The 22305-nt window shown below is 41.1% G+C and overlaps 1 protein-coding gene across 7 annotated transcripts in view; it reads right to left on the bottom strand.

The window, feature by feature from the left end:
• Positions 1-22305, bottom strand: part of tmem38a (transmembrane protein 38A) — a 135082-nt gene that overhangs the window by 7415 nt on the left and 105362 nt on the right. For 6 of the 7 annotated variants that reach the window (XM_059991727.1, XM_059991724.1, XM_059991728.1 and 3 more), the window contains 4 exons: positions 7755-7911; positions 3366-3550; positions 2393-2480; positions 1751-1868 (listed from right to left, as the gene is read on the bottom strand). In XM_059991727.1, the coding sequence (XP_059847710.1) occupies positions 1751-1868; positions 2393-2480; positions 3366-3550; positions 7755-7870 (507 nt within the window). In that variant the 5' untranslated portion in view covers positions 7871-7911. Of the gene's footprint in view, positions 1-1750; positions 1869-2392; positions 2481-3365; positions 3551-7754; positions 7912-16694; positions 16732-22305 lie in introns of all 7 variants that reach the window. The other variant, XM_059991723.1, reaches the window with a different exon arrangement.

Here is a 22305-nt window from a genome sequence, read left to right as displayed (position 1 = left end):
CTCCCTCTTTATTGCTGAAATGTTGTACTGCTCTTCTTTTGATATGCCAGCTATAATGTCTGAAGATTCCAGTCATCACCTGCCTAATGTGCCTCCTCTCTCTTCCCCTTCTGTACTCCAATCCCTTACCCTTTCCTTCACTTCCCCCTCTTCCCCGACCACAATTCACTCTTAATTGAGAGAGAGCTATTGAGAATATTTCCTCAAATTTGTTACTCCTCAGAAATATGTTACTATTGCATATCTGCTAAATGATCCAGACCCAGCGAAGCATGGCTGGGTCATTGCAAGAAAATTCTTCTCAATTTTCCACAGGATAATACTTTATTCAGCTTCAACAAACCTCCCTCTGGAATGGATGAACAGTAAGTTGTTTTCATTATGTCCCTTCCAGCACCATGTAAACTCCAATCTCAGACAATGATTTTCAGATGCAATGACTTTTGTCTCTGTGCACATTTAGAGGCAATACTCCAAGTCATCACAGGTTGTCACATTGTGCACAACAGTGCCTAACAATCAATACACACAATGAGACCTTAGAAAACATGGATTACTTTCCATAATTTAAGAGCAAAAAACAGATGCAGATGAAGTTTACTGTCACTGCTCAAGTTCTAGTGCATCTTTTGGCCACTTGGGAAAAGGATGGTGTTCAAAAATTAAGACCAAGATCATGGTCTACAGGGCATATGTAATCCTCACCATCCAGTACATTTCAAGGCAGTCAGCAACAACAGGTAAAATATGGAGAGGTACTGTCACTGCCATCTCTTCAAGATCTTCCAAACCCATTGGCACTACAATGACTGACATCAGCATCTCTCCCAGGTAAACACTGCCAGTATCAAAGCTCAGCTTATGCTTAGACATCCTGCAGGTGGGCCACACCAGGCTCCTGAAACATGCTGTCTAGTCCATCAGAAGGTACAGGAAGGAAAGAGAAAATATTTCAGGATGTTAAGTCAGAGGGTTGTACACACAGAATAAACTCTTCAGCCCATATCCATACCTACCACTTCACCCATCTACACTAAATCTTATTTGTCTACTTTAGTCCTGTATTTTTCACTACTTTGCCTAAAGTTAGGACACTGTGCCTACCCAAAGGCTTACTGAGAAAATGTAACACCCTCACTGACTCCTTGTCCTTGACCAACCAGACTGGGAAAGGAACACCTGAGAAGACCTTGAAACTCTAATGGAAGTAAGCAGAGACTGAATGTAGAATATCTGAAAACAACACACCGTCCTGCCTTTTCAGTTCCTGTTTGGCTTGAGCCATCTCAGAAGCTGTAGAACTGCTGTGAAATTGGAGGATGGAGAGAGGGGAGTGGGTTGTTACTGGGCAAGTTTGAGAAAGTATATTACAGGAAACTACATGGAGGTTAGAGATTTGGATTGCTCTGAAAACAGATGGAATTGATGGTCTTCCTTTCATGTCATGGAGGAAATATGGGAATATAATTATTCATCCTCAACCACAAGGGACTGTTTAAGAAGCAGAATATGTAGACATTTCTTGATATTCAGGTATAGAATGTCAAAACTATGACAAGAAACTTTAAATACCAATGATACAACATTAGAACTTCTCATTGCAGCTCCTTAAGTTGAATATATTACTTGCATTTTTTAGATATTCACCTACTAATAAAATTAATTAGCAACAAACGTTTCAAACAAAGCCTGAAACTTCACAACCCTGAAACATAAAAATTATAACTTGGAATTGAAAAGATCTATTTACCTTTGTAACAACCATGAACATAGTAAACAAGAAGATAATGTTATGTTTGGATATGGGTAGCCAATGGGCTTGCTGTAGAGTGAAGATAACAGATCCCACAAGACTAGCTTTTGTTGGGCTATAAAAAGACAAAATACAATTGTGGTTAGTTTCATGGTCAACCCTTTATACTTAGCATTTTAAAAATGTGAGCTTTTTAAATAAGTTGTCATTCTCCTAAGCTCAGGAAGGGACTAAATGAATTTCCTACTTTCTGATTCCACAGGTAGGGCAACACCAACTTCTCAGCAAATGTCTTTCACAACCTCTTCATTCTGTTATGGTAGGCATCTGGTTTCAGCTTCTGCTCAGTGGCTGTTCTCATAGCTACACAACAGAGGCTAACAGGTTAGGACTGAAACTCGATGTATTGTGGTATCTAAGATTTAATCCCAACTCCACATCTTGGGTATAATAAGCATGTAGGCAGAGTGGGGGGGGTGAGAGTTTAAAATCAGTCATGAGTGGCGGCATAAAAAGCTGCAAATTGACAACTTGTCTCCCTTTCCAAAACTAGTCATGGTATAAAAGGGGCTACTTTGTGGCTGTTGCTCAAAAGCCTTGGATGAATTTCATCCTCTTGATGTGGTCTTTGTCACTTACAAGGACATGCTGAGAAACTCGTTTGTTTCTGGTTTCCAAACACCACGAATTAGCTGCTCAAAGTTGGAGATTAATGCAACTCCAGCACCTGTAGAGAACAGAGTAACTGCCATTAGTCATTCAGATAGACTTGTTTTAACTTTGCCACACAGTCAGGCAGCATCTATGGAGGGAAATAAACAATTGACATTTCAGACCAAAGCCCTTCATCAGGACTGGAAAGGAAGGGGGCTGAAGCCAGAATAAGAGGGTGGGGAGAGGGAGAAAAGTAAAAGCTAGCAGGTGATGGAGAAGATGGGTGGAAGAGGGGAGATTAATTAAAAAGCTGAGAGATGATAGGTGCAAAAGATAAAGGGATGAAAGAGGAGGTATCTAATAGGGGAGGGAGTAGACTCTCCCCTATAAATGGAAGTAGTAAGAGAACCAGCGGAAGCTGATGGGCAGGTGAGAAGCAAAGAGGTGAGGGGGTTTATCAGAATAGGGAACAAAAAAGGTTTGGGGGAGGCAGAATTTCAGGAAGTTAAAGAAATTAATATTCATGCCATCAGAATGGAGATTACCCAGATGGAATATGTGCTGTTGCTCCTCCAATCCAAGTTTGGCCTCATTACGGCTATGAAGGAGACCATGGTCAGACATGTAGGTATGGGGATGAGAAGTCATATTGAAATGCATAGACATCAGGAGATCACGTCTTTTGCGGCAGAGCAAAGGTGCTCGACTTTTGCATTGATTGCATGACAAGATTTCTACAGCACAAAATGTTTCATATTTTTATATGGATACCAACCCCAAGGCACCCAACTCATTTCAGGATCAACCAGAAAGTAAACATTGCTGGAGAAGAACACAACTGGAAGGATGTGTGGCATTCTTATTGGATTTACAGTTAAATAAATGAAACTAAAATGAATATTCAGGTCTGCAGTGCCTAGTTTAACATCTCAAAAATAAGAAATAACAAGCTACTTACCTTTGACCCATCCAACCAAAGCCATGATGATCCACCCATGGTGATAGGCGTGGTGAGCATGGATAACACCCACACTGATTTTGCGCACCCTCACCACCTCCTTCATAGCAGTGAGGATTAACTTCACAGGCATGAAGGCCACACATTTGTAGAAAAGGTTCAGAGGGCAATAAAAGATGAGATACCTAAGGTAAAAGCATTGTTCAGTTTGTGATCAATATTCAAAGTTAAATTAGTACAGAAAAATCCAACAATACCAAGGGTGTGTTTTAAAATGTGATGAATTCTTGTCCTTTCTTGATCTTTAAAGATAAAAGTTCAGCTTTATTTATCACATGTACCTCAAAACATACAGTGAGGTGCAACTTCTAGCATTGAGAATGTACTGAGGGCAGACTATAAGTGTTGCCAAGCCCGCAGCTGACTAACCCTAACCTGTACATGTTTGGAATGTGCGAGGAAACCGGACCACCAGACAAAACCCCCTGATCACAGGCGAACATATAAACTCCTTAGAGACAACGGCAGAACTGAACCCCGATCTTAGAGCTGGTGCTAATCACTGTTACCTCTTTAAATAGAGGACAGACATCAAATGAATGAGGGAACATTAATTCCAATTATATAACCATATAACAATCACAGCACGGAAACAGGCAATCTCGGCCCTCCTAGTCCGTGCCAAACTCTTAATTATACAGTTCCGAGAATGTGATTAAAAGCCTGCACGGGACCAGAACTTTCACTTTATTGTTCAGTTGATCTCAAATATACACGCAACATATAGAGTAAAGGGGAATTACCAGATGAGCCAAAGGGTTTGTTTTTATTGCCTTTCAGCCATTTATAACTCTCTGAGGTTGTGGGCTGATGCCCCATTTTAGAAACAATCACTAAGTTAATGCTCCTGGTGCAATGCTGCATAAGTTTACTTTCTCAGTTGCATGAAGTTCAGGCAGCCAGGTCTTTTCTCCTTTGAGTGAATCTCAAAGATCCTGTGGTATTACTTCAAAAAAGTGTGAGGGTAATCTACCAGCTGTCCTGTCTGCCTTTCGTTCAGTGTGACAATAAGATAACGTGGTTATTACTTTTCTGTGATCAAATCGCTCACAAGTTAGCCAAATGAGTACAATTACACAGTATTTAATTAGATGTAAAATGCTTTAAAACATTGCAAAGGAACTATATTCGACTTAATTCTTTATCATAAATGGACAACAAGTGCATAAAATCACAAAACAGCATGGAAATAAGCTTTTGGTCATCAAATCCATGCCAACCATCAAGCATCCCTTTACATTAATCACAGTTTATTTTCCCCCCATTTCCCCCAGACTTTAACACTCAACCTCCACCCTGTGGGCAAGCTACAGTGACCATTTGGCCTAGGCACATTTGAGAGAGGAAACCAGAGCAGTAGAGGAAGTCAACACAGAGCCAACACATAGACAACTCAAGAGATCAGAGTTAAAACTTATTGCTGGAGCTGTGCCACTGTTGAAATTGTCTGGAACACCTTTATTCTCATTTCTGTATTTACTCATGGCTTGTGAAGTTTACCTTCTTTCCAAAATACCTTTATTTTTCTATAAAACTAGGTGAATTATAATCAGCAAAAATTACTACTAACAAGACATTCATTAACTTTTGTAATCCCTTTTCTAAAAAAAAACTCTACTCTTTGGGAATTATACTATTAAACGTTTCTTTGTGTGAACTCTAAGGTTCATCTATAAAATTCTTTTTGGAGCGGAGAGGTGCAAAAGGCAGCATAAGAGAAGAGTCAAAAGTCACGATGCATTTTCGATGGACCAGACTGTTGGCACGACTGGCGGCGGGAGGGTAACTCACCAGGGAATTGCACGACGGTCGGCGGGAGGGTGACTCACCAGGGAATTGCACGACGGTTGGCGGGAGGGTAACTCACCAGGGAATTGCACGATGGTCGGCGGGAGGGTAACTCACCAGGAAATTGCACGACGGTCGGCGGGAGGGTAACTCACCAGGGAATTGCACAACTGTCGGCGGGAGGGTAACTCACCAGGGAATTGCATGACGGTCGGCGGGAGGGTAACTCACCAGGGAATTGCACGACGGTCGGCGGGAGGGTAACTCACCAGGGAATTGCACGACTGTCGGCAGGAGGGTAACTCACCAGGGAATTGCACGACTGTCTGCGGGAGGGTAACTCACCAGGGAATTGCACGACTGTCGGCGGGAGGGTATCTCACCAGGGAATTGCACGACTGTCGGCGGGAGGGTAACTCACCAGGGAATTGCACGACTGCCGGCGGGAGGGTAACTCACCAGGGAATTGCACGGCTGTCAGCGGGAGGGTAACTCACCAGGGAATTGCACGACTGTCGGCGGGAGGGTAACTCACCAGGGAATTGCACGACTGTCGGCGGGAGGGTAACTCACCAGGGAATTGCACTACTGTCGGTGAAAGGGTAACTCACCAGGGAATTCTATCTAAGGTAATTCACATAAGATCCAAAGAAGGGTAGAAGTGATTAAAGACTTAGTTGTAACTTGAGAATTGGAAAAACTGTGGATCTAAAGGGAAAGACCAAGCAAGTGAAAGTAATGGGAAAGTGACTGCTGCAGGGATAATAGATCCAGGCATTCTGTATCGGGGATTTTTATGAACAAAAATGGGTCTGAAATACAGTAGTTGTAGTGGGAAGGAGTCAATTATTGGTATGTGCTGAATACCATCTAGAGCCCCAGAAATCAGAAATCTGGATGACAATCTATCCTTAACTTTGACAGCATAGTGTTTGGTTCAGAAGGAAGTACTAGACACACTTGCAAGCAGTATTCTGATTGCCTTGCACTGTCCTACATTGCACAGGAGTGCAATCAGGGACGATGGCTATAATTATAGTACCCTCCTTATGAATCCATTATAAAAGTTTTTCTTCAGTTTCTGTTAAGACAGGCAAAAGCAGCTCCTGGTGAGCTAATGCCTCATACAGTTGTTCGCTTTCTTTACTTGAAAGTGAGTGAACACACAATATAACTATTGAAATCAGATTCTTTTAAATCTTTGACGTAGCTTGTAATAGAAAAAAACTATCAAATCCTTCCCGCAGCTTATGTAATGACATTAAATTTCTCAGCATAGAAAGAGATCATTTGACCCATCCACTCGAGGCTCCTCTCACCTCAATTCATTTCACTCTACCAACATCTTATTCCTTTCTTCCTCATTTTTCATGATGCAGCTCATTATGTCTATCCCTTCATTCCGATTCCCCTAACTATTCTCTCTCTCGTGCCCATGGACACTATCCTGATTCTCCTCCTACTAGCTACATACACCAGGAATAATTTACACTACCCAATTAACCTAGTATGATCCTGGAATGTGCGAGGAAACAGGAGTACCAGCAAGAACCCTAGTGCTTACGAAGAGCTTGCATATTCCACACTACAGCACTGTTGTTAAATTGAGTCCAATTAGCTGAAATTGAGACAGGTCAATCTGAGACCCTATTTCATCTTGTTTCATTTTAGTTATACATTTTCTTCTGTAGCTCTTTCACCAAGTCCGACATTATAAAATATAGCCTTTTACTACACTCTTCTTTGCATAAGTAGGTGTCTAATCTTTTGCTGTTCACTTATTGAGCAACTAAAATCACTCACTTTCTAATAGAGTGTGTAAGTTGTTGATTATTTACCAATACAAGCTAGCAAATTTCTATTACTGCAGATTCTTTTATCATAAGCTTATTTAAATCTACTGTGCTTGAAAATGGCAATGCAGAGATGATGCTAAACTTGTGATCTGGTACCATAAGCACATAGTGGACATCAACAATTTCTGCTGCTTTGACACACTGACATGCAACTTCTTGAGTCTACAGCGATGATTACACCACCTTATGATTGGTGTACAAAGTAAATTTATTATGAAAGTACATATATGCGACCATATACAACCTGAGATTCATTTCCTTGCAGGCATACTCAATAAATCCAATAACCATAACAGAATCAGTGAAAGACGGCACCAACAAGGCAGTGAACCTGTGTGCAAAAGACAACAAACTGTGCAAATACAAAAGAAAAGAAGAATGAATAAATAAAGAAAGGAAGAACACAAGATGAAGTGCCCTTGAAAGTAAGTCCATAAGTTGTGGGAACAGTTCAGTGATGGGGCCATTGAAGTTGAGTGAATTAACTTTTCCTCAATTTCATCCACTCAGACACCGTTTTCTTTTTAACTGTGATCTAGCTTAATTCTTATATAAAAACAAATTGTCCTGCAAATATATCTTACCACTTCCATAGTGACATCTGACCACCAATTAAGACCCACGTAAATTGCAACATCTGGTTTTTAATAAAGTCTGTGAATAATAAAAGTCTGTAACCACTCACCAAATAGCTGTTGCCAGTAAGATGTGGGAAGTGTTGTTGAAGTAATGGAGAGGTGATTCTCCAAGCAGCACATCAGCCATTATGTAACTGGCAAAGCAATAAAGCATTGCACACATCCATGAGGCAATTGGATTATGACGGGACACATTCACTGATCCTGGAAAAAAAAAGGCACACCAATCAGCTGCATGCACCTTTATTTAACCTTTCACTATTTTCTGTTCCTCTCTTACTATCTAAAGCCTTATACCCATTTGCAGCACAAAGGTTAGTGGGTGGTCTGTACCTTACTGATCTTTTTCTGGCTTCTCTAGTGCATGAAAAAAAAAGGGATTTCTGTGCTGTCTTTCAAGACCTCTGGACTTGAAATGTAAAGTGCTCTGGTGGTGGGGCTGACCATGGATGTTGCATCCCAGCAGTCTACATGACATGCAAGGCAGGGCAGTGTGATATGGGGAGCAAGCTGTTGCCCATGTAACAGAGTCACCCTCCCCACACAGCACAAAGGAACGGCAGAGACTGATCCCAGTGGTGGGAGTTGCCAGTCAGTGTTGAATTCAATGTATGACTGCCCTAGGGGCTCCAACTCTGGATTTTTCCTGAAGCCCTCCCCATGAGTGGATATAGTTGCTCATGAGATCAATGATTTCCACCTCCTAGAGGACATGCCAACCACTGCTGCTGAGCTCCATCTGCCCAAGCTTTGGACCTGTTGAAGTACAAACTACATTTAGGGTATTTACTGAAAGCAAAGCTACAACAACCTGCAAACAGCAACATGGTAACAGCCAGGCCATCTTCCTAGTGGTGTTAGTTCAATAATAAAAATGGGCAATGACATCAAGGAAAGTGCCTTCCAAAAATATTATCATGAGATATTTACATAGAGGGTAACAAGCTCTCAGTTGTACTGTCAACCTAGATTCTGTGTTCATGTATCTCCAGTGGAATCTGAATAGTCAACCTATTGACTTACAGGCAAGAGTGAATCCACTACTATTCCTGGAGGCAAATGTGAGCTTCATTCACTTCTCAGTATAACTGTGCAGGCATTAAGAGTTCCAAAATATTGGCAATACTTTCTTGTGTATTCCCTTCATCTCCCCCATGTCAGTCACAGGGATCCTGGTTCACTTTTGGAAATGCAGATTCTTCACATGGCTCTTTATCTCACGTCTGCCCTAATCTGTTCATTGTAAATAGCTTGTCCTCGAGGTTTGACTTACAGTGCAGGAGGCCTTTTAGTCCATCATGCCTGTACTACTTCTTTAAAAGGCTGTGCAATTTAGCCAGTCTCTGGCTTCCACCCACTCATCCCCATACATCTGCATGCCTTTTTCAAAACCATTTCCAATTCTTTAAATGTTTCTGCAGAATATTATACCTTTAATATTGGTGCAGAGATAATTCCATTAGTTCTGCCAGTTATCTTAAATGCATGGTCTATGGTTACAGCTTTATTAGTCTGAGGAAATAGTTTTCCTCATATAAAGGATCTTGATTTAACCTGTTACAACTAGGTCATAACAGCTTATCTGATTTCTTCATATCACTGCATTAACCCTGGTAAACCTCCTGTGTAACCTCCCTGGACCTGAACAGCCTTCCTATTTGTCAGTTCCTAGAACTTTGCTCAATAGTCCAGCAATACTCCTTCACAAACAACTAAACAATTGTTTGTGAAAGATGAGCTTGGCATTCTTTTTCTATATTTAATGTCCTTATTTGAAGACCAAAAATCCCATATGCTTTCCCAATGGTCCCAGCACCTTCAAGTGCAAATGCTTTCCCACATTTAACTTTCTTATAGTTCACTCATTTAGCCCATCCAGAATGATTGTGACCTCTCTAAAATGTTTCACCTAATGTCACATTTACATGTATTAGGTTGTATCTATTCAGTGTCTGGAATTTTATCAATGTACTCCACTGACCTGGCCCCAGCATTTCAATGTTACAAAGTTTTGCATGTTCTACAAACTTATAAATTGTACTCCCTCTGCCAAAGCCACAAGAAACTATTGTGCTATTCTGTTATGGAGACCATGATTATAACATCCACTGTCAATCAAGCCTGATAGTTCTAAGAAAGATTGAACAAACACAAAATTTGTAAAGAACATCCTTCAGTCCCTCTATGTTTTGGTGTTTGCTCCTTATTCTACTGAGGTGCCCCTCAGGGCTGTGTACTAAGCCCCACCCCTCCCCTTTACTCTCTGTATACCCATGACTGTCGCCACCCACAGCTCTAATCTGCTAATTATATTTGCTGATGACACTACATTAATTGGCCTTATCTCAAACAATAATGAAGTGGCCTACAGGGAAGGAGTCAACACAATGGTGTCAAGAAAAATCAACCTCTCCCTCAATGTCACAAAAACAAGGCAGCTGATTGTGGACTACAGGAGGAATGGAGACGGACATTAGTGGATCTGGGGTTGTGAAGGTGAACAGCTTTAAGGCCTCACTTGGTCTGTATGTACCAGCTGTCTGGTGAAAAAAGCACAACAGCACCTCTTTCACCTCAGACGGTTTAAGAAGTTTGGTATGGGCCCCAAATCCTAAGAACTTTCTATAGGGGCACAATTGAGAGCATCCTGAATGGCTGCATCACTGCCTTGTATGAGAACTGTACTTCCCTCAATCACAGGACTCTGCAGAGAGTGGTGCAGACAGCCCAGCACATCTGTAGATGTGAATTTCCCGCTATTCAAGACATTTATAAAGAAGTGTGTAAAATGGGCCTGAAGAATCATTGGGGACTCAAGTCACCCCAACCACAAACTGTTCCAGCTGCTACCATCCGGGAAGCGGATAAGCATAAAAGCCAGGACCAACAGGCCCCAGGACAACTTATTCCACAAGCCATCAGACTGATTAATTCATGCCGACACAACTGTATTTCTATGTTATTTGACTGTCCTGTTGTGCATAATATTTATTATAAATGACCATAAATTGCACATTGCACATTTAGACAGAGATGTAATGTAAAGATTTTTGCTCTTCATGTATATGAAGGATGTAAGTAATAAAGTCAATTCAATTCAATTTTCTGAGTAACTTGCATTTAGCTGTGCACCCTGCCCACTGTGAGCCCAAATATAAACATGCTCTGAATTCAATTTAATGGCTGGCACAGAATAGTCAATAGAAACTAAACAACTAATGCCAATGTAGTTGCTGCTTCCACATTTGCATGTGGCATGCAAATATGGTGCTGGAAAGCTTGATTGTATCACTGCTCGCTTGAAACTCCTGCATGTTGTCTGAAAGTATTCAGGGTGCTGAAAAAGGCTTTTGGCACCCTGGCATTAATCAGGCAGGACATTGAGTATATGTTACATTGCAGTTGTACAAGATGTTAGTTAGGCCAGATTTGGGATATGGTGTTCAGTTTTGGTCACCCTGCTACAGGAAAGATGCCCTAAAGAGTGCAGAGGAGACTTACAAAGCTGCTGTTGGGACTTGAGGAACTGAGTTATGAGAGAGCTTAAGCAGGTGGGGACTTTTGTTTCCACTGGAGAGCTGGAGCATAAGGGTATAAAACCATGAGGGCACAGATAGGGTCAATATGTAGTCTCTTCCTCTTGGAAGGAAACAAAAAAAAAGCATAGATTTAACATAAGAGATTTAAGAGAACATAAGGTGCAACTCTTTCCACCCAGAATGTAGTTATATATTCAATAAGCTGCCAGAGAAAGTGGTTCAGGGTGGTACATCACAATATTTATGGGGTTAGGAAAGGTTTGGAGGGTTATGAGCCAAATGCAGGCAAATGGAACTAGCATAGATGGTAACCTTAGATGGCATGGACCAGCTGGAAATGAAGGACCTGTCTTCATGTTGCATCATGCTGTGACTTGATATAAAAGGGCATATGTTACCAAATTTATTAAACACGAGTGGTCAAATCAGTTTATTACTGCCCTATGCATTCCCAAGGTACTATGAACCAAACAGAAATAGGGTAAAATTCAGTCCTTCAGCACCCCTAACCCTAAGCTATGCTCCAGTTAGCCATGGACCTGTTCATCTATGTCTTCTTCTGATGAATTAATATGTTGATTGTAAAATGCTCATGTTTTCAATCTACCCATGGCCTCTTTGCATGGCATCTCTAATCTTCAGTCCCACAGTCACACAATATTCCAGTTCTGAGCAACTTTATTTTAACTGATCATTATTGCCATCTATGTCTTCAGTACAAACAGTCCAAGTTATGTAATTCTGTTCTTAAAACTGGATTTTCCTTCCTCTTCTCAAATGCATCTTAAACCTTGCTCTGGCCAACGTACTTGTGTACAAAAAGAGCCAATGCAAATGTGAACATTGATCTATATGGGTCTGTGCCATATCTTGTTTGTTCATACTTGCATGAAGCCCATTGAAATGACCAACTTAGATTGCAAGATGAAGACAGTGGGCTAGAAATTAGAAACCCAACAAATTATTTTGTGAAGTTTGCAACTAAAGATCTTGATCTTTCAAACAGTGCCTGTGCAACCCATAATATTGTTATTTACATTCGCAAGATTGACAGAATAATGTTGTAACTTGGGAAGTACAAGCTTTAGTATATACTGTGCTGATCTATTGTAGCTTGCGGCATCTGCTGATTGTTTGGCTCATCATGTCAAAGCTGGCCATTAATTACATATATACACTAATCACACTTCTTAATTTTCCCCACGTTCTCATCAATCCCCCTAGATTCTTACACTCACCTACACACTAGGAGCAGTTTATAGTAACCCATTAACCTATGAACTCCCAAGTCCTTGCACCAGGACGAAATCCATGCAGTCACAGGGACAGGGTACAGACAGTGTACAAGGTCAGGATCAAACCTGGATCTGGTGTGCCATGAGGCAGCAGCTCTACTGACTATACCACTGTGCCACCTTTATAGTAGCAAAATGAATGGTCAAGTGATGAGAGGGCAGTTCAAGGCATCTGGACCAGTGGATGTGCTGGAAGGCAATGTGATCTCTGAGCCTGAAGACCATAGAGATCCTTCAGGGCTACAACCAGATGCTCCTGGCAAGAAATTATTCAAAGGCCTCAACTTTGGGCAAGCCTGAAACTCCTCTGGTTGAAATACAAATAAGATTAAGTCTCCCTGCATTGAGTATAGAGTTCAGGTGATAACCAGTGCCAGAAATGAGCGGTAAACTGAGTTGTGGCAGAGATCAGCAGCAGCTAAAAATGGTCCTGACTCAAGGAATCTCTAGGAGACTATGATGACTTTGACCTCCTTGGGCAAAGTACACCTATAAGCAGTATTTGAGGCCAACAAAAACTGCTGAACAAGTCCGGGATCCTGACACAGTAGTTTTAGGATAAACAGGAAATCCTGGTCATTCTATGCGGATGTAAAAAATCACTACTAAGATCTATAAGGTTGAAAATCTTACTGGAGGCATTTTAGATGTATACAAGTCTGAGGCAATCAAGGTATATATATATTTTAAACAGATTGCTATTTTATAGCATGATATTCAACAGGCTGTATTGATCTCTAATTTATGAATATTTTATTTATTTTTAAGTTTTTAAAACATGGGACAGGTTTTATCTTCTGAAGGTTATATTAAGCTATTAATTAAAGACTAATTGTAATCACTCTCTACATGCTCAAAGCCAAGAAGTAAATCTCTCAAGCAGCTGCTGTCAATTTGATCTTATGCAGAATGATGAGCCTGCAGTTCATGTGTAAAAGATACTGCGGATCTGAAAATATCACAAGATCCATTCCACTGATTCATCCATACACCAACCCCCACCACCAATGTCACTTGCTAACTTCTTCACCCAATTCATCATTATGTCAAACTGTAAGCACCACATACCCACTGTCAATTTGAGGACCAAAAGCTGCAAATACTGTTCCAGAAGGAAAGGATGTTGAGTCAGCACGGAATCAAGTTAGCAGTGTAGGACAATCACTAAATGAAATTTGGAGTAGCTCAAAGCAGAAGCAATAAACCTCTGATGAGCTTTATTGATCAAACTGGATTTTTATGTCAAGGCAGAAACTTTTGCATTACATTTATTGAGCCAACTCACACATCAAAATCATTTTTTAAAAATTTTACGGTGACCACTCTGGTACTTGAACTCTAACCTCTGTGTGACAAATTTATCAGCTCTGGCTATTTATACTGTCAGAACTCTGTAGGGGTGAAATGTTTGATGTTTTAAAGATGGGTTACTGGTGTGTTTGGATCTAATCTAAACTCACATTGTAGCTATAAAGGGATTAGGATTATTTTTACATTTCATTCATTATTTCTTAATAGCAATTAGCCAACAGAAAGAATGTTTGTCCTGTTTCTATTAAAGAGTCCTCAGCAGGTTCGGGGATCAGAGTTCTGTGTGGACAAGAGGCACAAGGGCCGGTGACCCTTAGGTACGTGAGTTGGCAAGACCAGAGTTTGAGGCCTAGTGTTCAGGGTCCTTGTTCGGCCAGACCAGTGATTCCTGGGGTCGATACCAAATATCAAAAGCCTGAAGGTCAATCTGAACCCGGGTAGTTTGCGGAAGCCTGGGTCTGAGAGTCTATGAGTTTGAGGGGAAGCCATTCTCTGCAAATCCACCAGTTCACTGGAGGCTAAAGATGACCTGTCCTGAAACTGGAGGACTGTGTATGGATGGGAGGCAGAAATGGGGCTTATTCTGCTGTTTTTATTTTGTTGCTTGTTGTATTGTTTTGTATTGCCAAGCATTCTGGGCAAGCTATGTTGGCACCAGAATATGTGGTGACATTTGCAGGCTGCCCCATCATATCGTTAGGTTTATATGGTCGTTAATGCAAATGACACATTTCTATGTATGTTTCCATGTATACGTGATAAATAAATGAATCTGAATCTGAGATTGTAAAGAATAATTTGAAAAGTGATCTTTGCACAGGCCTTGTACAATGAGTTCTATTGTGGATTTACAATCTTCAGAGAGCTGAAGAATCATTCTCGAAATCCCAAAAGGAAGCACTGTTGTTTCTAACTCTAAACTTCACATTATAACATTTATTCAGACTTTATCCATGGCCATTCATGGATATACTCATGACTCCAAAGGTACAAGAATCCTAGATACTATTTAGTGAACTTGATTAACTAATAATCACAAACTAGTTATAGAGCGCTAACCGTAAATATAACTTTTAGGAAAAGGAAATTTGTTTTCTCCTTTTTTGACTGAAAGGATTTTTGTTTTAACAAAATCAGTTTAAAGTCACTAGAATATGGATAGGAGTTCCACAAGTGAGCAGTTTCGGTACTAAAAATTTTCCCAAATTGGAAACTCATGTATTATTTTAACTTTCCAACTTCTTTCATCTTTTCTTCATATAAACCAGATATAAAACAACATCTAAAATATCAAAGTTGTTAGCAGGCAATGGATGAGGAACATGATATAGGAATGTACTGCAACCAACCTACTTCCAAATCATTCAGAGTGCATTTCAACTGAGAGTCTTTTGGCCTTGGCAAAGCCACCCATCCCAGTCAGACCTGGTCTCGATTACAAAGGAAGTCACAATTTGATGACATCATTCGAAACAAGTTGATCCAGGTTCTGTACAATCTCTGAGTCAACTGGAAACAAGACTGAGCCATGAAAGGTTGAGGTAAATCACCAACTATGTAAGAAATTCTCCATTTCGTCTAACTATGAAAATATGAATTTTACTTCCCAGGAATCTCCTATCTCAGGCCACAATTGTCCAGGTGGGCTGGCATTCTGGACTGCACAATTTTGTAGTTTGATTCAGATTATTTAATAGGTTGTATTGACCTCAAAGTTTACAGGTTTACTTTGTACTGAAAAGTACTGAGAAACCAGAGGTCATGGTACATATCGGTATTAATGACATAGGTAGGAAAGGGAGAAGGTCTTGAAAACAGAGAAGCAGGACCTTAAGGGTAGAAATCTTGGGATTGTTTACTGTGCCACAACAGTGAGGATAGGAATGGAATGAGGTGACAGATAATTGTGCGGCAGAACAATTGGAGCAGGGGGCAGGGATTCAGATTTCTGGAAAACTGGGACCACTTCTGGAGCAGGTGGGACCTGTACAAAAGGGACGTGTTGTACTTGATTCTGAGGGCGTGAGTATAATACGGCAGGAGGATGGGAACCAGGATGATAGAGCTGAGGATGAGCCAGCAGGTTTACAAGTAGATGTTGGGTATGACATGAATGCAAAAAAGGACAACCCAATGATCTGGTACAAATGCAGGCAAAGCAAACAGTTAAATTGTACCACAGAGGCAAAATTCAAAAGGGTGAAGAAAGCAGGACTGAAGGTACTGTATTTAAATGTGCTCAGCATTCAGAATAAGGTGAACAAACTCGTGGCACAATTAGAGATTGGTCGGTGTGACATTGTAGGCATCATTTACTCTTGGCTGAAAGAAGGCCACAGTTGAGAGCTAACATCAAAGGATATATTTTGTATTGAAAGGACAGGCAAGAGGGCATAGGTGGTGGTGTGGCTCTGTGGTAAGAGAGGGAATTACATCTTTACAAAGAGGTGACACAGGGTCAGAGGATGTTGAATCTTTGTGGGTGGAGTTAAGAAATTGCAAGGGTAAAAAAACCATAATGGGAATCATAGACAGGCCTCCAAACAGTAGCCAAGATGTGGGGTTGTAATGAGGGGCTTCAATATGCAAAGGGATTGGAAAAATCAGGTTGGTGTCTGATCGCAAGAAAGGGAATTGGTTGAATGTCTATGAAATGGTTTTTTAGAACAGCTTGTGCTTGAGCCTTTCCCCTATCTTAGACTGAGTGTTGTGTGACTCTTTACAAGCACTAACATCTTTCAATCCCTCACCACTTAATAAAAAAAATCTGTTTACTATTTATTTTATATACCAAATGGGATGGTTTTCATTTTTCCATATCTTCCATCTGTTAGTCACTCACCTGAACTGTTCCGACCCAGCTCCCAAAGCTGTGACCTCTACTGATCAAAGAGAACAAGGGTAGCAGGTACATGGTTTCAAAGATACATTTAATGTCAAAGAAATGTATACAATATACATCCTGATATTCTTTTTCTTCACAACCATCCATGAAAACAGAGGAGTGCCCCCAAAGAATGAATGACAGTTAAATGTTAGACCCCCAAATCCCACCCCCCAGCTCCCCTCTCCCACACACAAGTAGCAGCAAAGCAATGATCCCCATGGGAGCAGGTTCCCCTCCAATTGCACACCTGACTTGGAAGTATGTTGCCCACCTGATGCACCATCAATAACTCTCGGAGACAGGAGGCGAACAATAGGCTTTTATTAGCTGCAAGAGACCACGATTAGCAGCAAGAGACCACATCCTGGAGACTGAGGGGGGGGGGGGGAGCAGTGCCTCCAACCGTCTTTATACAAGGGTCTGTGGGAATGGTTTGTGACTCCAGAAAACACCAGTAATGTGGTTGGCTCTAGACTGGGTCAATCACACCGTATGTTGGCCTCTGGAGTTACAAACAGGTTGGATTAGCTTATTTCCCTGCCAAAGTATATTAGTGAAGTATAGAAGTTTTTAATGACAGGCCAGTAGCTTCTTGTTCACTAATATTGATACATGGGATCTGAGTTCATATGTTCAGATGCTAACTCAGTCTTCACTAAACTGGTCACACAATGTAACCACAGGAATCTCTTATATTTAGATCTAAGCAATGTACATTTCACAATGTTTCCTATGTGGAAATTGACTCCCATGTCCCCTCAAACCATAAAGTTAATTAATTAAATTAAGGATGCTTTCAGTTGTGCTTGAATTTGAAATTCAGTCTTATTCCTATGTTGACACATTTATCAGTGAATAAATAAGACATGAATTCATATGCCACTTCACAGATCCAAATACATTCCCTGACTGATCTGCACCCCAGCTCAGCACTGAGAGATGCTACAATGAACATCTTGAGGCACTATGTAAAGATCAATATTTATTCCCAAATCAAGATCAGTAAAATTGGTAAATGTAATTGCTTTGATCCCCTGCACTTTGCCTACCAGGAGCACATTGAAGCTAACGATGCTGCCATCTATCTGCTGAACAGAGCCTACTCCCATATGCATTAACAGGGCAGCACTGTGAGGATCATGATTTCTCAAGTGCCTTCAAGACCATACAGCCTTAACTACGGGGGGGGGGGGGGGGGGGGGGGAAAGCTCTTCCATTGTATGTTCAGTTTCAGAGTTGTGTGTCAGACACGCCTACAAGCAGCACTGGGGCCCCACTGACTGCTTTCCTGCTTACACTGTATACCCTGGACTTTAGATACAACACTGAGTCATGTCATCTGCAGAAATTCCTGGGGTGCACTTGGGTGACAGACTTGAGTGGAGCACCAACCCAGAGGCTGACTACAAGAAGGGCCAGAGTCACCTTACTTGAGGAGACTGAGGTCCTTTGGAATATGCAGGCCTCTCCTTCACATGTTCTATCTGTCTGTTGTCACCAGTACAATCTTCTATGAGGTGATGCACTGGGGCAATGGCATCAACACAGGCTCAATAAACTAATTAGAAAGGCTGGCTCAGTTTTAGGAGTCAAACTGGACACACTGGAGGCTGTGGAAGAAGAAAGGACCCTGTGGAAAATCCTGGCAATTCTGGCCAACATTTCTCACCCTCTGCATGCCACCTTGGCTGAACAGATGAGCACTTTTAGTAATAGACTAAGACAATTGCACTGCTCCAAAGAGTGCTATACAAGGTCATTCTTACCCTCGGCCATAATGAGTCAACCTTTAGCTGGGAAAGTGAGGACCCCCCCCCACCCCCATTAGACTGTTTGTGGTAACCTATTTTTTTATTCTTTCTACTTTTCTTCTGATATTTATATCTGTGCATTTGTAATGCTACTGTGACACTGTAATCTCTTTTGGGATCAATAATGTATCTATCTGTTTTTATATGCTACCTAGTCACATTGTCAGCAAATTAGCTTATTGAAATACTGACATACTGAAATGTTCAATGCCAATGCAACCTCCTTCCTTTTTAAGAGTAGTCTACTCTGAATAGCTTTCTTATACTTGTATTACTGTGGGTTGTTCCAAAGTAGCTACAAATTTATTAACTTATTCAAATATTATGGCCTCATCAACTCATATAATAGATCACAGTGTAACTCTGCTCAGCTATTTCCAGCTCCCATTGTACTGCCCGTGGCATGCAGGATTCCCTGAGACTTCTTTAAGTGATGATCATAGAATTGAAGGAAGCCCCTCATGTTCATCCCAACCCAATGTTCTATTTATAGCCCTGAGGGTGTTAAATCTCAAGTACTTCCCAGCTAACATTTTAACCAGCTAAGGGTTTATGCCTCCATCATCCTTTGGACAAGGAGTTCCAGGTTCTTGCTACTTAGAAAAGATTAGATTAGCTTTATTTGACACACGTACATCAAAACATACAATGAAACGTATCATTTGTATCAATAACCAGTACAGTCCAAGATATTCTTGGGGCAGCCCACAAGTGTTGCTATGCTTCTGTTGTAACATAGCAACCCCACTACTTAATTCTAACCAATATGTCTTTGGAATGCCGGAAGAAACCAGAATACCCAGAGGAAACACTCCTCACAGACTGTAGAGGGAATTGAACTCCGCTCTTACCACTGGTGCTGTAAAATATTACATGCCAACTACTGTGCTGCCCTGTGAAAACATTATTCCTCAACTGCTCTGTAATCCTTCCACAAATTAAACTAAAGCTATGCCTCCCAGTTACAGATCTTCTTTTGCTCAGGTCTCCTTCAAAGAGAACCATGTTCTCTTTCAAGGCCTCTCAAAATTCTGTATATCTGAATAAAATTTCCCTTTAAAAACCATTCTCCAAGGAAAACACAGAGTTGAATTACACCCTCATAACTTAAATTATTCTGGAAACAGTTCTACATTTTTGTCCAAAGAGGAATGGAGCTAATGTTTCAGGTTAAAGATCCATCATCGTAACTGAGAAAGAGAGATACAAGGAGCAACAAAATCCGCTGGGGGAACTGAGTGAGTCAAACAGCATCTCTGGGTAAGAAGGAATTGTTACACCTCAGGTTGAAACCCTGCATCAGAACATAATCCTCAGAACTTTTGATCCTTTGGGTTGACCCCGATACAAGGCTTCAACCTGAAACATCAATAATCCCTTCCCCCACAGATGCTACTTAACACATTAAGTTCCTCCAGCAGACTGTTGCCCTCTATTCCAGCATCTGCAGTCTCTGTGTCTCCAAGTAAGAAACTTTTCTCACTTCTGATGAATGAGAATTAGAACTTGTTTGATATTGTCACAGGCACCAAGGTACAGTGGAAGGCTTGTCTTGTATACTGTCATATAGATCAATTAATTACAATGTATTGAGTTAATATAAGGTAAAATAACAATGCAGAATAATAGCTACAGAAAAAAGGGAGTATAGGTAAAATATAAGAGTGCTAGGGAACCGTTCAATAGACCTTTAACAGTGGAGTAGAAACTGTTGAACCTGGTGGTATATGGTTTCAGGCTTTTGTATCTTCATCCTGATGGGAGAGGGGAGAACGAAAGAATTCCAGGGTGGGTAGGGTCTTTAACTATTTTGATAATGGTTAAGGTTTCCAGCATATTCCGTATTTATTTCCAGTTGCCAGCTTCTGAAATTTGTTTGGTTTTCCATATTTTTAGTGATCTGCTCTGCACCTTCTCTAATGATTTTAACATCCTACTTGTAGTGTACTGACCAGAAACAGGTCTAATAGAATCTCCCTGCTCTTAACTTCCCCATTTTTCCAAATAACTTCATAATCTACCTGTTCCACTATCTCCAGGAATCAGTAGAAATGCAGTCCAAGATTTTTCTGTTTCTAAGTACTTCGTAACATTGCTCCATTCATTGTGTATTCCCTTGCTTTTACCCCTTTCTAAATATTTCACTTGACATTTCACTGCTTTGAATTTCGTATTTTACTTCTGTGCCCACCAAAAAGTCCACTGAATTTTTCCTGCAGACTGGAACTTAATTCCCCAAGAAAACTTCAGAAGGATTACTTGCCCTCCTCACCCAATGTAAACCTGTACAATTAAAGGAGCAGTCACATTGTAACGACTTCACTCACTGTTAGGAGGTTTTGAAAACAGTGAAGCATAGATATCAGGTTAGAAAAAGAACAAGAAAAGGCAGGATACTTGGGAGTGTGGAGGAGCAGAGGGATCTGGGGGTACATGTCCATAGATCCCTGGAAGTTGCCTCACAGGTAGATAGGGTAGTTAGGAAAGCTTATGGAGTGTTAGCTTTCATAAGTCGAGGAATAGAGTTTAAGAGTCATGGGGTGATGATGCAGCTCTATAAAACACTGGTTAGGCTACACTTGAGTACTGTGTCCAGTTCTGGTCACCTCACTATGGGAAGGATGTGGAAGCATTGGAAAGGGGGCAGAGGAGATTTACCAGGATGCTGCCTGGTTTAGAGAGTATGCATTATGATCAGAGATTAAGGGAGCTAGGGTTTTACTCTCTGAGAGGAGGATGATGAGAGGAGGCATGATAGAGGTGTACAAGATATTAAGAGGAATAGATAGAGTGGACAGCCAGCGCCTCTTCCCCAGGGCACCACTGCTCAATACAAGAGGACATGGCTTTAAGGTAAGGGGAGGAAAGTTCAAGGGGGATATTAAAGGAAGGTTTTTCACTCAGAGAGTGGTTGGTGCATGGAATGCACTGCCTGAGTCAGTGGTGGAGGCAGATACACTAGTGAAGTTTAAGAGACTATTAGACAGGTATATGGAGGAATTTAAGGTGGAGGGTTATATGGGAGGCAGGGTTTAAGGGTTGGCACAACATTGTGGGCTGAAGGGCCTGTACTGTGCTGTATTGTTCTATGTTCTAACATGTGCAGCTGTTTTTACATCTGCCTTTTGCAGATGTTTCTTGGTGCTTGCACTCATTTCTGGTGTAAATCCCACCCACAGGAGAAATTAAGCCCACTGTGATCCACTCAAAACCAGGAGTCATTTATTCTTGGGATTTAGCAACCATGATGACATCACCTGAGTCTGCAGTGCATACTTCTGAATTATCAACAAAACTAGACAAAAAGTTGGTAACCTGTGACTTTCACTGAAGAAAGTCAGCAACCACATGCAAGTTCACAGGTTCTCTGGAAATACCAATCTTCCTTTCACTGACCCCCCACCCCTCCACCACTGAATTACAAGCGTTGTCTTTTTGCAGACAGGTGGTGGTGACAAGTGCACCAACCAGACGCAGTGATATGAACCCCTAATTATTGCTGCAGCAGCAACAGCTCAGTCATGGCAGAGGCCGCATTTAACAGGGTGGCAGCTGACACCTTGGAGAGCAGTTTCCATCCGTAAACACACATCAGGTTTACATCTTTGGATTTTAGAAGATCTAATAAGGGTAGGACTGCATGGGAGTATTCAGGAACAGAGGGATCGTGGTGTATAATTCTATAAATCCCTAAAGACAACACCATAGGCAGGCAAGATGGTGACCTGTAACATCAATAATTCCTTTACCCCTGG

The sequence above is a fragment of the Hypanus sabinus genome, chromosome 16, assembly GCF_030144855.1.
Source record: "Hypanus sabinus isolate sHypSab1 chromosome 16, sHypSab1.hap1, whole genome shotgun sequence".
NCBI classification, from domain to species: Eukaryota; Metazoa; Chordata; class Chondrichthyes; order Myliobatiformes; family Dasyatidae; genus Hypanus; species Hypanus sabinus.
The sequence above is the reverse complement of the archived record's forward strand: the minus strand, read 5'-3'. Positions and strand labels throughout refer to the sequence as shown.